General features: G+C 44.2%; 2 protein-coding genes across 34 annotated transcripts in view; both read right to left on the bottom strand.

Annotated features, from left to right (window-relative positions):
• CORIN (corin, serine peptidase) overlaps positions 1 to 17,290 on the bottom strand; it is a 286,238-nt gene that overhangs the window by 211,019 nt on the left and 57,929 nt on the right. The gene's annotated exons all lie outside the window — the stretch shown is intronic.
• Positions 48 to 15,845, bottom strand: LOC135983992 (uncharacterized). Its single transcript, XM_065598122.1, has 3 exons — positions 15,826 to 15,845; positions 13,107 to 13,228; positions 48 to 11,817 (listed from the first exon to the last, which is right to left on the bottom strand). The coding sequence occupies exon 3, from the start codon at positions 4,503 to 4,505 to the stop codon at positions 3,534 to 3,536; it is 972 nt and encodes a 323-aa protein (XP_065454194.1). The 5' UTR covers positions 4,506 to 11,817; positions 13,107 to 13,228; positions 15,826 to 15,845; the 3' UTR covers positions 48 to 3,533.

The raw sequence follows: 17,290 nt of genomic DNA, 5'->3' as shown, positions 1-17,290 counted from the left end.
CTGCAGCAGCTCAGGGCCAGGTGAAAGGTGCCTCTCCCCAGCTGCAGAAGCTCCGTCGGGGTGGGACTGGGCTGGGCCGGGCCAGGGAAGAGGCACCTCTCCCAGGCCACGGCAGTTCCAGCGGTGCTGGGCTGGGCCAGGCCGGAGGAGGAACTCCTCTCCCTGGTAGCTCTGGCTGGCCTGGGTTGGGCCATGCTGTGGGAGGAGCTCCTCTCCCCACCTGTGCAGCCCTCGCAGCGCAGCTTACAGGGAACTTGGGTACTGGGACCAGTGCTGTTCAACATATTCATAAATGATCTGGAAAAAGGGGTAGACAGTAAGGTGGCAACGTTTTCTGAGGCCTGGTCTACATTAGGAGGTTATGTCGAATTTAGCAGCGTTAAATCGAATTAACCCTGCACCCGTCCACACAACAAAGCTATTTAATTCGACATAGAGGCTCTTTAATTCGATTTCTGTACTCCTCCCCGACGAGGGGAGCAGTGCTAAATTCGACATGGCCATGTCAAATTAGGGTAGGTGTGGATGGAATTTGACGCTAATAGCTCCGGGAGCTATCCCACAGTGCACCATTCTGTTGATGCTCTGGACAGCAGTCCGAGCTCGGATGCTCTGACCAGCCACACAGGAAAAGCCCCGGGAAAATTTGAATTCCTTTTCCTGTCTGGCCAGTTTGAATCTCATTTCCTGTTTGGACATCATGGCGAGCTCAGCAGCACTGGCAACGATGCAGAGCTCTTCAGCAGAGGTGACCATGCAATCTCAGAATAGAAAGAGGGCCCCAGCATGGACTGATCGGGAAGTCTTGGATCTGATCGCTGTGTAGGGCGATGAGTCCGTGCTTTCGGAGGTGCGCTCCAAGAAACGGAATGCGAAGACCTACGAGAAGATCTCAAAAGCCATGACAGAGAGAGGATACAGCCGGGATGCAACGCAGTGCCACGTGAAAATCAAGGAGCTGAGACAAGGGTACCAGAAGACCAAAGAGTCAAACGGACGCTCCGAATCCCAGCCCCAGACATGCCATTTCTACGAGGCACTGCATTCCATTCTAGGTGCGGCCGCCACCACTCCCCACCACTGACCGTGGACTCTGAGGATGGGATATTGTCGACGGCCGCTTCCTTGGAGATGTTAGCGGATGGGGAAGATGAGGAAGGAGATGAGGAGGACGAGGCAGTCGACAGCGCTTACAACGCTGATTTCCCCGACAGCCAGGATCTCTTCATCACCCTCACGGAGATCCCCTACCAACCCTCCTGAGGCATTAACCCGGACCCTGAATCAGGGGAAGGATCAGTCGGTAAGTGTTTTAAACATGTAAACATTTATTTTGAACAGAATAGGAATATTATCAATGGGTTTTTCATGATTAGTTTCCCCTAGGCGCTTAACGTTTTAGTGCTTGGCAGTGCAACTACTGCAAAAGAATCTAACAATGTCCGGTTTATCATGATTAGTTTGCCTTAGGTGCTCTACTTTTTAGTCCTTTCCAGTGCAGCTACTGGAAAATAAGGTCTATATGTCCGGGGATAGAGCTGAAATTCTCATGGGACATCTCCACGAAGCTCTCCTGGAGGTAATTGGAAAGCCTTTGCATGAGGTTCCTGGGGAGAGCGGCCTTATTGCATCCTCCGTGGTAGGAAACTTTTCCGCGCCAGGCTATCATCAAATACTCTGGGATCATTGTCTCGCAGAGCATGGCGGCATACGGCCCTGGTTTTTGCTGGCTTTCACGCAGCATGCGGTCTCTCTCTGTGTCAGAAATCCTCATCAGAGTGATGTTGCTCATGGTGACCTGCTTTGAATTAGGGGAATGTTAGTATTGGGACTGCTTGCCTGTTCCTTTACATAACTGAAACCGGCGGTTTACAGCCACGCGGTGGAGGCAGGACAGGGGCAGCATACAGGGATCTTTCCCGGGGACAGCCGCGAGGGGGTGGGACGGGGCAGAGTTCATGCTTGCTGGATTGCCGGCAGCAGGAACTGGCCAACGCTAGGAGCATTGCTTTGAACGTGAAAGGAGGGCACTGCTATAATTTAAGTTGTAAGCAGCCAAAAGTCTACGGCTTACCATGTCAGCCTGCTACCCGAATTCCGCTGTCCTGCCCCGCTTGTCTGATCTCCACTGCAAGATCCCAGGCACTGAATGCGAAGGCCAAAAATTCGACCTTGTCCTGAGTGCACATGTGATAGGTGCTGTGCATGGTCTTGCTCACAGAGAAAGACTATGTTCATTGTTCACAAAAATATATCTTTGTGAGGAATTCACTCCCTTTTTCCCATCCCACAGCTGCGACTGTCTCCCGACCTACCCCGGCATCCCCCTCCCAGAGGCTGGCTCAGATTAGGCGGAGAAAGAAAAGGACACGGGACGACATGTTCTCAGAATTTATGGGCTGCTCCCGAGCCGAGGTGGCCCAGCAGACCCAGTGGAGGGAGAACATGTCGCAATACCAGCGATCACACAGCGAACGGGAGGAGAGGTGGTGGCAGGAAGACCAGCAGGCGACACAAACGCTGCTTGGACTAATGAGGGGGCAAACAGACATGCTCCGGTGCCTTGTGGATGTTCTGCAGGACCAGAGGCAGGAGGACAGAGCCCCGCTGCAGTCTCTCTCTAACCGCCCCCCCCGCCACAAAGTCCCATACCCCCCTCACCCAAAGTCCCAAGAAGGAGGGGCGGCAGGGGCCATGAAAACTGTCACTCCACCCCTGCAGAATGCTCAAGTACCAGAAGGCTCTCATTCCCAAAAATTTGATAAGTCCTTTCCTTCCCGCCTCACCCAAGCCCCCGTCCCAGTTTCATCCCCTAACTGTGTAGTTGCCAATAAAAAACACGTTTCTGTTAATTACTGTTTGCGTCATGTTCTTTTAGAGGAGAGTGTGTTTGAAGGGGGGGAAGGGGGTTGGTAATTGGAGAGGACAGTCACCTTTACCAGGGTACAGACACGGGGGCAGGTTCAGCAGAAAGTCATACACACATTGCAGTCACTAGGCACCCTGGTCAGTCTGGGAGGTAGTTTTCATGTTCTGTGGGGGGGGGGGGGAGGGGGGAAGGCTATGTCACTTTGTGGCGGGGGAGGGCGGTTAGAGATCTTATGCAGCGGTCCTTAGCCTGGATCACAGAGCCACGCAGCAGGGGATCTGTAACTGTCCTCCCCCGCCACAAAGTCACACAGCCTCCACACACAGAGTCCCGAAAAGGAGGAGTGGCAGGCTCCGTTGAAACAACCAGTCCACCACTGCGGACCGCTCTAGGAGCAGGAGCCTGTCATTCCTCGAGTTTAGAAGCCTTCTTTCCATCACTACGCCTGCTCCCCACTACAGTCTGCGTCCCAGTTTCAACACTTTACCGCGAAATCCGTAATAAAGAAAACGGTGTTCATTAAAGTTACATTTATTTTATTTTTAAACGTGTGTTGGAAGGGGGGGAACGGGGTGAATGGGGTATGTAACTGGAGAGGATAGTCAACATTAACTGGGTAAAGAAACGGGGGCAGGTTCAGCTTCTCTTTAAACAAACTTAATAGTCACAGGTTACCCTGCTCACTGAGGAACCTAGCTTTCAAAGCCTCCCGGATGCACAGCACGTCCCGCTGGGCTCTTCTAATCGCACGGCTGTCTGGCTGGGCATAATCAGCAGCCAGGCTATTTGCCTCAACCTCCCACCCCGCCATAAAGGTCTCCCCCTTGCTCTCACAGAGATTGTGGAGCACACAGCAAGCTGCAATAACAATGGGGATATTGGTTTCGCTGAGATCAGAGCGAGTCAGTAAGCTTCTCCATCTCCCCTTCAGACGTCCAAAAGCACACTCCACCACCATTCTGCACTTGCTCAGCCGGTAGTTGAAGAGTTCTTTTTCATTGTCCAGGGCGCCTGTATAGGGCTTCATGAGCCAGGGCATTAGCGGGTAGGCTGGGTCCCCGAGGATCACTATAGGCATCTCCACATCCCCAACAGTTATTTTGTGGTCCGGGAAGTAAATGCCTTCCTGCAGCCGTCTAAACAGACCAGAGTTCCTGAAAACACGAGCGTCATGAACCTTGCCCGGCCATCCGACGTTGATGTTTGTAAAACGTCCCCTATGGTCCACCAGTGCTTGCAGCACCATTGAAAAGTAGCCCTTTCTGTTAATGTACTGGCTGGCCTGGTGGTCCGGTGCCAGGATAGGGATGTGAGTTCCATCTATAGCCCCACCGCAGTTTGGGAATCCCATCGCAGCGAAGCCATCTATGATAACCTGCACGTTTCCCAGGGTCACTACCTTTGACAGCAGTAGCTCAACGATTGCGTTGGCTACTTGCATCACAACAACCCCCATGGTAGATTTGCCCACGCCAAAGTGATTCGCGACTGACCGGTAGCTGTCTGGCGTTGCAAGCGTCCAGAGGGCTATGGCCACTCGCTTCTGGACAGTCAGGGCTGCTCGCATCCGGGTGTCCTTGCACTTCAGGGCAGGGGACAGCAACTCACAAAGTTCCAGGAAAGTTCCCTTACACATGCGAAAGTTTCGCAGCCACTGTGATTCATCCCAGACCTGCAGGACTATGCGGTCCCACCAGTCCGTGCTTGTTTCCCGGGCCCAGAATCACCGTTCCACAGCATCAACATGACCCATTGCCACCATGATGTTCACGGCGCGGGGTCCCGTGCTTTGTGAGAGGTCTGTGCCCCTCTCAGACTCAATGTCCTCACCGCGCTGCCGTAGCCTCCTCGTCCGATTTCTCAGCATCTGACTCTGAAAAAGGTGGACGATAAGGTGCGAGGTGTTGACAACGGCCATAACTGCAGCAATGATCGCAGCGGGCTCCATGCTCGCAGTGCTGTGGCGTCTGCGCTGTCACTCACCAGAAAAGTGCGCGAAGTGATTGCCCGCCGGCGCTTTCAGGGAGGGAGGGCGGGAGTGACAGTTGAATGACGACAGTTACCCAAAACCACCCTCAACACATTTTTTGCCCCAGAAGGCATTGGGGGCTCAACCCAGAATTCCAATGGGCAGCAGGACTGCGGGAACTGTGAGATAGCTGCCCACAGTGCACTGCTTCCAATGTCGACGCTTGCCCCGTTAGTGTGGATTCACAAAGTCGAATTACTGTCCTTAGTGTGGATACACACGTTCGACTTTGTAATATCGGTTCCACAAATTCGATTTAAGTAGAATCGAACTACTCTCGTAGTGTAGACATACCCTGAGGATATAAAATTACTTAAGATAGTTAAGTTCAAAGCTGATTATGAAGAGTTACAAAGGGATCTCACAAAACTGTGTGACTGCAGTAAAACAGCAGATGAAATTCAATGTTGATAAATGCTAAATAATGTACACTGGAAAACATAAAACCAACTACATATACAAAATGATGGGGGTCTAAATTAGCTGTTACCAATCAAAAAAAGAGATCTTGGAGTCATTATGAATAGTTCTCTGAAAACATCTGCTCAATGTACAGCGGCAGCCAAAAAAAGCTAATGTTAGGAACCATTAGGAAAGGGATAGTTAATAAGACAGACAATATAATAATGCCACTATATAAATCCATGGTATGCCCACACTTGAATATGCACTTGAATATGGGGCATGCAGTTCTGGCTGCCCCATCTCAAAAAAAGATATATTAGAATTGGAAAAGGTACACAGAAGGGCAACAAAAGTGATTAGGGGTATGGAACAGCTTTGATATGAGGAGAGATTAAAAACACAGAATGAAATGAAAAGCTCAGAACAAAGCATGTGAGACCTGGGAACAAAGTATTCTCTGTCAAGAAGATCCAGCCGTGGAACAATCTTCCAGAGGATATCAGGCGAATTCAGAGTCCGACCATCTTTAGAGAATGTTGCAAGGACTTCCTCTTTGAGAGAGTCTTTCCACCAGCAGTGACGCTCACAATTCAAACACCCCTTTTATTCTGAAATTCCTTCCACCTCCTCCATCCCTCCCCCTCAAAAGAAAAAGAAAAAAAGCCCTAGCCCAAGCAGGGAAAAGCGGAGACTTTATTAAGTCCACTAGGGACTTCACTCTTGCTATTAATTGTACAGGAAAGGTGCTCAGATATTACGGTGATGGGTAACAGTATAAAATCCTAAAGTAGATAAGTGAATATTCGTTCGTAGATTCATACATTTTCCAAACTAGGACTGTGTTTTTCATGAGATTCATAGATTTTAAGGCCAGAAAACACCATTGTGATTATCTACCCTGGCCTCCTGCATAGCACAGTCCACTGGACTTCCATGAATGAATTCCTGGTTCAAGTCCAATACCTGTGGTTGAACTAGAGCATATCTTATAGAAAAACATCCAATCTTGATTTTAAAATTTCCTGTGATGAAGAATCAGCCACAATTCTTGGTAAGTTGTTCCAATGGTTAATTTTCCTCCCTGTTAAAAATGTGTGCCTCATATAGCTCCACAGAGATACGTAACAGTTTACAAAACAAATGAAGATGTTGTCTCTGCGCTGCGAAGGTTCAACTGTACCGTTAAGTAACAGCCCCTCCCTAATGGAAGTGTTGAGCCACCCTGCCCCATGAGGTGCTAAACAGTGATGAGACAACTCCAGATATGATGTAATTAGTCAAACATCTAGCTCGGTGGTCAGCGCCACCATACCAGACAGTTTAAGGTATTTTACTGAACATATGTAAAAGTATTTTGGACCACCTGAGAAGTGCCCCAATAGTCTATTAATCTTAGCCTGGCCTGGCTAATTGCTATTAGAATCTGGCTCCTTAATTTTACATTTCTTTAAAAAAATATTTTAATCTAATTTTAGAGAAGGACTTATTGAGCCTATCCTTCCACTAAAACAATAGTTTCTAGTAGAGAACTAATGAAAATATTAGGGAAAAACGTATAAACGCCTCTATTATTTTGAATATGTTCATTCTTATATTATCTTTTTGTATATACTTAAGTTTCTGTATTCATCAGATCCTTTCCTCAGTGAGCCCAGTTACATGTCTCAGCAGTGGTGTATGGCCCAACAGCCACTTTCAACTCAGTTTCTATTGCAAAAAATGATTTGGGGTTAAAAAGCACTGAATGAATTAAAATTAGGTGATGGGCCACGGACTGGTGCTAAACTATAGTCAAGGATTCAGAGCTCATCTGAGGAAGGCAGCCCCTTAAACCAGCTCCTAAATCAATTATTTAAAGCAATGTGCAGTTCAAAGATGTCTGGCTACCTCTGGAAAACTGCACAGTTCTGAGGCCAGGCTGAGGGGAAACAGCAGCTTTCCTTTAAATTGCCACCAGGAGGAGCACTTGCCATTAAATATAAGGGGCAGAGAGATTTTACTTTTTCTTTTGGTAATGAAGTATTCCAGCTGCACAGATGGTAGTCAACGCACAGCAGTGATATCACCCAAAAGGCCCAAATGGTTGGAAAGAATTTGACTTTGGATAATCAGTGTCCATACCAAACTCTGTTTATATCATACCTAGTTTGGTAGAATTTAAGGCAGTCAGGTTGGGGTGGGCAGGGAATCATATTTTTCAATTTCCAAAACATTTGAAATCTTCACATTTTTACTGGTTGAGGTTTTCAAGTACCAGTGGCTTTCCCACAACCATTATGATTCATTATTTCACTTGGCATGCTGCAGTTGGGTACTTGATCTAGTGGGTGGCCAAACAGAATTAAATCTCTCCACATATGCTACTGCTACTGACAAAGAGCTTGTCTACACTGGCAATTTACAGCACTGCAACTTTCTCGCTCAGGGGTGTGAAAAAACACCCCCCTGAGCGCTGCAAGTTTCAGCACTGTAAAGTGCCAGTGTAAACAGTGCACTGGCGCTGGGAACTAGACCCCTTGTGGAGGTGGGTTTTTTAGAGTGCTGTGAGAGCTCTTTCCCAGCGCTGCACCGCGACCACACAAGGCATGCTAAAGCACTGTCGTGGCAGCGCTTTAGCACTGCCAGTGTAGACTAGCCCTGAGTTATTATTTATTAGTGATATTATAATAGTGCCCAAAGGTGCCCATAGGACTGAAGACCTATTTTTCAAGGTGTTGTACCAATAGAAAAGTATGGTCCCTGCTCCTAAGAACTTAAAGGAAAATGACTTCTGTTCTCAAACTGAGGCAGACAATGAGGGGGTGGAAGGAGAGAGAAAGAGAACCCTGTAAATCTGTTGGCCTGCAGCCACTTGAAATAATTTTTTCCCCTAAGGTCCAAATTTTGCCTTCAAACACCAGTAAGAAATTCAATGTCCACCTCCATCAGATACAGATTTTGTAAAGATTCTGATTCAGAAAAAGCACTATCAGACTGCATAGTGTTCTTCAGCTTCTCAAAGAACTAGAGAATGTTCTACAGGAATCTATGCTGGAATGGTAACAGCATGGACTCAATGAGTCTTCCCCATTTCTAATTTCTATGTGTACTGCTCTCTTCTTTGAAACTACTCCAGTGTTTTGTCTAAGGAATTACTTTAGACCACAGTTTTGTAACGAATGTCAAGTAGTAGGAAATCCACTTAAACTCAGAAAAGAAAACATTTATTTAATCAGGAATTGGGACTTCACTAAAAAACCATTATAATTTTTTTGTTTGGAAAAAACAGTTAGTAATAGGCAATAATTTTAAAACTAAAGGGGTAATTCAAAGTAATTAAATCAAAACTTCCTGCTGACAAATAACCACCAAATTAAATAAGAACATAGTGAACCTCAAAATTTATGAATAAATCCACCACTGAGTTGCCACAATAACAAATGACAAAACACAATATCACATATGAAGCCTAAATCCACCTTACAAACGCAAACTTTCAACATAATACCAGAATGTTAACAAAATACCTAAGTGAATCTGACTAACACTATGACATACCAATACCAAACACACTACAAACCAACAGGGCCAGCCCACAACATTTTGGCACCTGAGGCGGGGAGCTCAAATAATACCCCCATGTCCCCTCGCTTGGGCCAAAACTTTGAAAGGGCTCAATTCTGCCTTCTTCCTGTTCTACTCCTCTCATGGTACTGCTCTGCTACCTATCCCAGTAAAGGAGAACTAACAACTTAAAATGCCTTGTTCAAAAATTTTAAGTAACGCTTAACTTTCAAACACCTGAACAGCAAATGTAACTTTTCTTGTCTGCATAGTAAACACTGGCATTTTCATCTGTTTGAATAATCAAAGTGGTGCTTTCCATGCCTTCTTGGTTGCAAAGATTTGAACTGCTTCCTGAAGCTCCACAGTCTGGGCCAGTTCATGCTCTATTGAGATGGTTGCAAGGCCGACCAGCCTCTCCTGTGTCATTGTGGAGCATAGATGTGTTTTTATTAACTTCAGCTTGGAGAAGCTGCGTTCTCCACTGGCAACTGTTACAGGAAGTGTTAGAAGTAAGCGCAGAGCAACAAAAGCATTTGGAAAGAGGGTGATCATCTTATTTGTGCACATATATTCCAGAACAGCCTTTGGAGTTGATCCTGCTGAAAGGGCTTTCAGTTCATCACCAAAATCACTCGCATCAATATCGCGCATGTCATCATGTGTCAACACTGTCTCTAGTGCCCTGCATTGCTGGTGTAGGTCTTCTTCGGGTATAGTGAGGAGTTTTGGAATATCATACAACATCCCAAATATACTGCTGTGTTCCTTGAGCTGCATGAAACATTCTTCAACTGACTGTATTGCACAATCTAGCACCTGGTTAAATTTGAATTGTTTTTTGGGGTCTCTTATGGGATTATCCTGTGCTTCATAATCAAAATGTCGTCTTCTTCGGTGACTCTTGTATTCTTGAATGGGTGGGAAAATAGCTTCAGTGTGAAGTTCCTCTGCCAACTTCTGTGCACTCTTCAAAACGTTTTGAAATCCCTCATCTGACTGGTAAGATTGTAGGTATGACTTTGCTTTGTCATTTGTTCCATTGCTCCACATATATCAAGGTCAACACCTGGGAGTCTCTTGCTTACAACATTTATTTCAAACAGTATGTCATGCCATAACAATAAGACACACAGAAATTTGAAGTTATGTATGTTTCTGGTGATTTCATTTCCTTCTGTCACTGTTCTCCCACGTACAGTTCCTGTCACAGCATTATCCTCCATAATGGCAACTATGGCATCATCTATCTTCCCAATTTGGTGTTTGATAGGCTTTATTGCCTCCACTCGACTTTCCCATCATGTGGCACTCAGTGGTTCAGTGTCAGAGCAGATGTTCCCAGATGTTGCTTCAAAATTTGCCATCGATGAGTTGATGCAGAGAAAAATATATAGATGCTTTGAATTACATTAAAAAATTCAGCAGCCTCACTAGAAGCTGATGCTGCATCACTGACCACCAAATTCAATGAATGAGAACCGCATGGGACAAAAAAAGCTCGAGGGTTTAACTCTCGGATCCGTGTCTGCACTCCTCGGTTCTTTCCCCTCATGTTGGCACCATTATTGTAGCCCTGACCTCTCATGTCAGCTATCGCAATTCCCAGGTCTTACCTCTTTTTAAGAAGCACATTTGTCATACCAACTCCTGTAGTATCATCAATATCAATAAATTCTAGAAAATGCTCCTACTGGCTCCTACTACTTCAGGTGACTGTCTGTTCTCCTCAAGTGGGTTCAGGGAAGCAGCAGGAAACAGGAAGCTCCCTGGGAAGCTGGTGTTAATCAGTTCAGGCTCCTGGGGGTGCTAGAGAGATACGTAAGAGGCTCCTCCTCCTCTTTCTCCCTGCAGCTCCTGCTGCTTTCTGTTATTCCTTCTCACCTTTTCTCCTGCCTGCCTGTTATGTCTCTTGTGCCCTCCTTCCTCCAGCACAGCACTCCACCATCTCTGTGCATCTAGAGCAGAGAGAATACATATGCACCAGCAGCAGACACAATTTTCTACACTCTGGGTCCTAGTGGCGCCACCCTCCCCGCCCACAGTCTGGCACTTGAGGCAGCCACCTCAGTTCGCCTCATGGTAAGGCCAGCCCTGCAAACCAATTGTAGAATGAACCAGAGATGGGAAAAAATCAGGTATGGGTGCAGCAGGAGACTCGATCCAATAAGAACTTAAGAACAGCCATACTGGGTCAGACCAAAGGTCCATCTAGCCCACTACCCAGTCTTCTGATGGTGGACAATGTCTGGTGCCCCAGAGGGAATGAACAGAACAGGTAATCATGCAGCAGGACACCCTCCAGTCCATGACTGCATGTCTTGGTGCTTACTAAAAGGTGGGCTTACGCTGCAACATGTGCACGTTTTTCCAGTTCACCCAGCCCGTTCAACTATTTTGCAGTTATTCCATCTGCATGACATATGTCCATACACATTCAAGGGTTAAATTGTCTCCGTCAATAACCTGCACCGAGTCTGACTACCATACTCAATGCAGTCTTTAATGAGCGAGTCACACAGTTCTTCAAATTCACAGGATTGTGCTGCCAGTTTTAAATCAGTCCCATATTGATCTATACTTTCTTCTTCTGACTGCTAGTGAAAAATTTATGCCTCTCATGTGTGACATTTCTTCATGGGCCTCAAACTTATTCTTTCAGACTTGTGTTTTTTCTTTAGCTGTTGAATTGTCAAATTGAAAAGTGTTAAATACCTCTCTTGCTTCTTCACCTGCCAAAAGATGAAATAATGTTGTTTGCAGCTGTTCATCTTTTTTGTTTGCACCACTCACAATGTTGTACAGCTCAAATCCTTGCTTTTACTTTCTCCAGTTTTCTGCTGTATTTCCTTCAAACACTAACTTTCCTGGAGGCTTTAAGTCAGTCCATTTTTCAGATGTTTTCTACTCTCTTCTTACTTTTAGCTTTGTTCTGACACCATGTAATAGCTGTCGCCAAGCAGCTATTATACTATAAGAAAAGATACCGGAGACTTTAAATAATGGTAAACACTTAAGTTATTGTTGAGAACTGTAGAGATAGGTATTACTAGCTTGCCTGCCTGTCTCAAAGTGATGTAGCAAATGCAATGTGCTTCTGCTGATAGGACTCACTACATAATGATTTCCCCCATACAACATTATGAGTAACTTTGGTTTCTCCTCCAAAGTTCCTACTGTCATTATAGACACTACACACTGCAGTGCAGCTGGGTTAGGACAGCTGAGTTGCACTGTTAGAGCTGCTGTCCTTCAGATGAGACATTAAAAGAGCAATTTTACTCTAAAAATTGAATGTGTACAGTTGGTGTGGTTCTGTGTTTATTGCATCTGACTGACTGTGCAAAAATTATGAGTTTTCTAATTGCCATCCTGCAAACATAACCTGGGATCTGAAAGTGAAACTGGGCTCTGTCCTCCTCTTGCATCTTTATCAATAATAAAGATTCTGCAGGCCAAATTATGCCCTCATTTACATCTGTAGAAATCCATTAAAGCTATTGGTGTGTGCCATTTTGTTCAGAGGCCTAGATCCTAATTGTAGTATTATGCTCCAAGTTGATAAGCAGCAAACAAACGTCAATCTTAGGTACACAATTGTAACAGAATAGAGAGTTGTAACAGTACACACAATTTGGCATGAAGGCTTTTTATTTCTGGTAATGATGCTTGAAAATGAAAGGACTTGGATTGACTTTCAAATCACAGGTGTAGTTTGTACGGGTGTCAGAAAAAATCATTTTTATTTCTAAACTCAGCAAATTTTACATGTAGTCATTAAGAGGCAAACATGGCCTCACAATGCTGTTTTATAAAGTAACTTTTCAGCATAGAACTATACTTAAAGGGAAAAAAAGTCCCCGGATGAAATCCTGACCGCATTGAAATCAAGAGAGAAACTCCCATTGACTTCAATAGGGCCAAGATTTCAGCCCCCATCTTTGGAAGAGAAATGGGTCTGCAGCCTGAGCAGAACTCTCCCTAATGAATAGGAAGGACATGCAGCTCCAGTAGTGGCCCCAGCACTTCCTCACTGGACTTTACCACTTGAGTGTAACCCATGAGCAGCAGCCCATAAATCCCCTAGTATCTCAGGAACCCCAGAGGGACATATCTGCGGAACCCCAAATAGAGAAGAGGGTGTTTGTTCACCCTCCATAAAATGAAGCTCTACCACCATCATGGAGACAGGTTTCTCAGCCATGTCTACACTGGGGGTGAGGGGCGTAGCTGAAGTCGGCGTATCTTAGGTTGACTTACCTGGCCGTAAGGACGGCAGTGAGTCGACCGCTGCCGCTCCCACATCGTCTCCGCTTCTGCCTCTCGCGAGCTAGTGTTCTGGAGTCGACGGGGAGCGCGTTCGGGGATCGATTTAGCCGCATCTAAACGAGACGTGCTAAATCAATCTCCAATAGATCAATCTCTACCCACTGATCTGGCGGGTAGTGAAGACCTGCCCTCAGTCTGAATCTTTAAAGTAACTTGAAAACCCCTCATACTTTCATTTTAAAAACTAAAACCTCTCCAGCGCATCATCAAAGATCTACAACCTATCCTGAAAGATGATCCCTCACTCTCAGATCTTGGGAGACAGACCTGTCCTCGCTTACAGACAACCCCCCAACCTGAAGCAAATATTCACCAGCAACCACACATCACTGAACAAAAACACTGACCCAGGAACCTATCCTTGCAACAAAGCCCAATGCCAACTCTGTCCACATATCTATTCAAGTGACATCATCATAGGACTTAATCACATCAGCCATGCCATCAGGGGCTTGTTCACCTGCACATCTACCAATGTGATATATGCCATCATGTGCCAGCAATGCCCCTCTGCCATGTACATTGGCCAAACCAGACAGTCTCTACGCAAAAGAATTAATGGACACAAATCTGACATCAAGAATCATAACATTCAAAAACCAGTAGGAGAACACTTCAACCTGTCTGGTCATTCAATGACAGACCTGCGGGTGGCAATTTTGCAATGGAAAAGCTTCCAAAACAGACTCCAACGAGAAACTGCTGAGCTAGAATTGATATGCACACTAGATACAGTCAACTTAGGCTTGAATAGAGACTGAGAATGGCTGAGACATTACAAACATTGAATCTATCTCCCCATGCAAGTATCCTCACACTTCTTATCAAACTGTCTGTACTGGGCTATCTTGATTATCACTTCAAAAGTTTTTCTTCACTTACTTAATTGGCCTCTCAGAGTTGGTAAGACAACTCCCACCTTTTCATGCTCTCTGTATGTGTATATATCTCTCCTCAATATATGTTCCATTCTATGCATCCGAAGAAGTGGGCTGTAGCCCATGAAAGCTTATGCTCAAATAAATGTGTTAGTCTCTAAGGTGCCACAAGTACTCCTGTTCTTTTTGCGGATACAGACTAACACGGCTGCTACTCTGAAGACTACAGTTAGTAGTCCTGCAACTTCACATCTGAGTTCCTTCAGAACTCTTGAGTGAATACCATCAGGTCCTGGTGACTTATTACAATTTAGTTTATCAATTTGTTCCAAAACCTCCTCTAATGACACCTCAATCTAGGACAGTTCCTCAGATTTGTCACCTAAAAAGAATGGCTCAGATTTGGGACTATCCCTCACATCCTCAACCATGAAGACTGATGCAAAGAATTCATTTAGTTTCTCTGCAATGGCCTTATTGTCCTTGAGTGCTACTTTAGCATCTCAATCGCCCAGTGGCCCCACTGGTTGTTTAGCAGGCTTTCTGCTTCTGATATACTTCCAAAAAAAATTGCTATTACTTTTTGAGTCTTTGACTAGCTGTACTTCAAATTCTTTTTTGGCCTTCCTAATTATATTTTTACACTTCATTTACCAGAATTTATGCTCCTTTCTATTTTCCTCACTAGGATTTAACTTCCACTTTTAAAAGGATGCCTTTTTGCCTCTCACTGCTTCTTTTACTTTGTTGTTAGGCCACAGTGGCTCTTTTTTGGTTCTCTTACTATGTTTTTTAATTTGGGGCATACATTTAAGTTGAGCCTCTATTATGGTGTTTTTCAAAAATTTCCATGCAGCTTGCAGGGATTTTACTTTTGGTGCTGTACTTTTGGTGTCTAGATCAACTGGGAGTATGACATTCTAGCTAGGGTCTGGTCTTTGAACAAAACTACTTTCCAAAATTCATTCTCTTAGTCCCAAATTATAGTACTTCGTTTGGATCTCTATGGTATCTTCTACATTTTTCATACCTGTCAACATAAAAGACAGCCAGCCCTCCTGGCCTATTTCCAGTCTGGAATTTCCCTTGATGCAGTCCATTTTGGACCAGATTCTCATTTCAGATGCCTGCTGCATAACTCAAGAAAAGCCCCTGCCATGTGATTTTCTTGTGATGTGCCACAATGCCTGACACTTGTCTGAGATTAGACTGTATTATACTACCATCAGGGGGATCTGCAAACTGTTTTTCCCTTAATTAAAATAGCAGTATTTAGATCAACTATATTACAATGAAAGTGTACTCTATAAAAAAAATTCATATGGGCTTTGAGTTCAAAATAAGATGAGAGTTTCACATTCCAGAATTCTCAGAAACTGCAGCCTCACTTTCTTAACAAAAGAAATAATATATGGAAATATACCTATCTCATAGAACTGGAAGGGACCTTGAAAGGCCATTGAGTCCAATCCCCTGCCTTCACTAGCAGGACCAAGTACTGATTTTGCCCCAGATCCCTAAATGGCCCCCTCAAGGATTGAACTCACAACCCTAGGTTTAGCAAGCCAGTGCTCAAACCACTAAGCTATCCCTGCCCCCCAGAAAGAAGTTGGTTGCTGGGCTGAATGTCCAATTGATATTAAACTCTGAATACTTCAAAGAAGTTTTAACTATATCTGCTCAAAATGTTCCTATGAGGATAATTTTTCACTTCCTCCATAACCTGTCTGGTTTGGTCAGTCATTGAAAGGGTACTGTAATTTCTTGATTACCTGTTCTGGTTTCCTCTAGTATTTCCACTTCAGACTCTAGAAAATACTGGTCTTTCTGACATCTGTCCTGCATTTGCCATTGTAAAATAATGAGAAAAAGAATGCATTTAATTTCTGCAGCAATGTCAAGTGCTTTGGTGTTTAAATTATCCTTGCCATCTGTTAGAGACCCCTGCTGTCTCCTTCCCAGGCTTCTCTTTTGTTATGTAAGTGGCGGGAATTTTTCTTTTTATAACTTAGCTTCTTATGTAAATATATTTCTTTTCATTCTCCATCTCTGCCTTTTCTATCCGTTCTTTTTTTACGTCAACTTCATTCTGTAATTTTTGACAGTCCTCTTGTATCTTGAATAGGTCTCTTATTTTCCTTTACAGTTTATATATCCTGGTTCATACAATGAATAAAGTGACTGGTACTTATAATCCATGGACATATAATTTATCTTTCAATATTTTTCACTTCCATCACATTCCTTTTTTAATTTATTCAATTCAGATTTCACTCAACATTTCCTGCGGTTAAAGGGGACACAGTAATGTTTCAAATCACAATTAAAAAATTGCCTTACTTATACACATTAGATTATTATTCAAACACACATCACTTAAAAATAATCTAATTTACAATTTCCTCTTTATGCTGCAGATGGATTTTAACTTATTTAAATGATGTAATGAATGCCAGTTGTAACCAGGATATGCCTGGTCATCTTTAAGAAAGTAGCGTTCTTTAAAAGACAGGGGAATCCAGTAATTGTGAGCAGCACAAAACGCTACTGGTGCTCCCTGGATGAAGAGATCATCAACTTTAATTCATAAATAAATACCAATCATAATAAATAAGAAAACTTATTACTTTAACTGAATAGTGCTTCACAAACATTAATTTATTAATCTGAATACTCTGTGAGGCAGGCACATTACTGTTATCAAACCCACAAGACTCTTGATTTTCAAAGGTACTAAGCATCCACAATGCCCACTGACTTAAACTGCAGTTCTGGGTGCTCAGCACTTCTAAAAATATCAGTCCCGAGATTGCTCAAGTTGGGCACCCAAAACCAGAGGTCCCTGACTTAACAAAGGTTTCAGAGAAAATCAATGGTATACCTAAAACTTGAACAAGGAGATTCCCAGACCTGTATACAAATATCTAGACCACAAACTGCTTTTTAAAAACATTAATTGTACTATAAACCAAATTTTTCAACTTAGGTGTCTAAAGTTAGACATCAAAGTAATAGTGGCCTGATTTTCAGAAGTGCTGAGGACCAACAAATTCCACTGAAGTCAATGAGAGCTGTAGGCACTCAGCACCTTTGAAAATCAGATCACTTTTTAATATTAAGGAATCTAACTTTGGCCCCAGTTCAGGAAAGTATCCCTACCCAAGACAGCATTTTAGTATGTGCTTAAGTGCTGTTTTGAGTAGGGATCACTTTAGTCCATGCACAAGTGTTTTCCTG

Source organism: Chrysemys picta, chromosome 5 (genome assembly GCF_011386835.1).
Source record: "Chrysemys picta bellii isolate R12L10 chromosome 5, ASM1138683v2, whole genome shotgun sequence".
NCBI lineage: Eukaryota > Metazoa > Chordata > Testudines > Emydidae > Chrysemys > Chrysemys picta.
The sequence above is the reverse complement of the archived record's forward strand: the minus strand, read 5'-3'. Positions and strand labels throughout refer to the sequence as shown.

Excerpts from the sequence above, each read along its gene's own strand:
- LOC135983992 (XM_065598122.1), bottom strand. The coding sequence starts at position 4,505 with ATGTGTAAGGGAACTTTCCTGGAACTTTGTGAGTTGCTGTCCCCTGCC.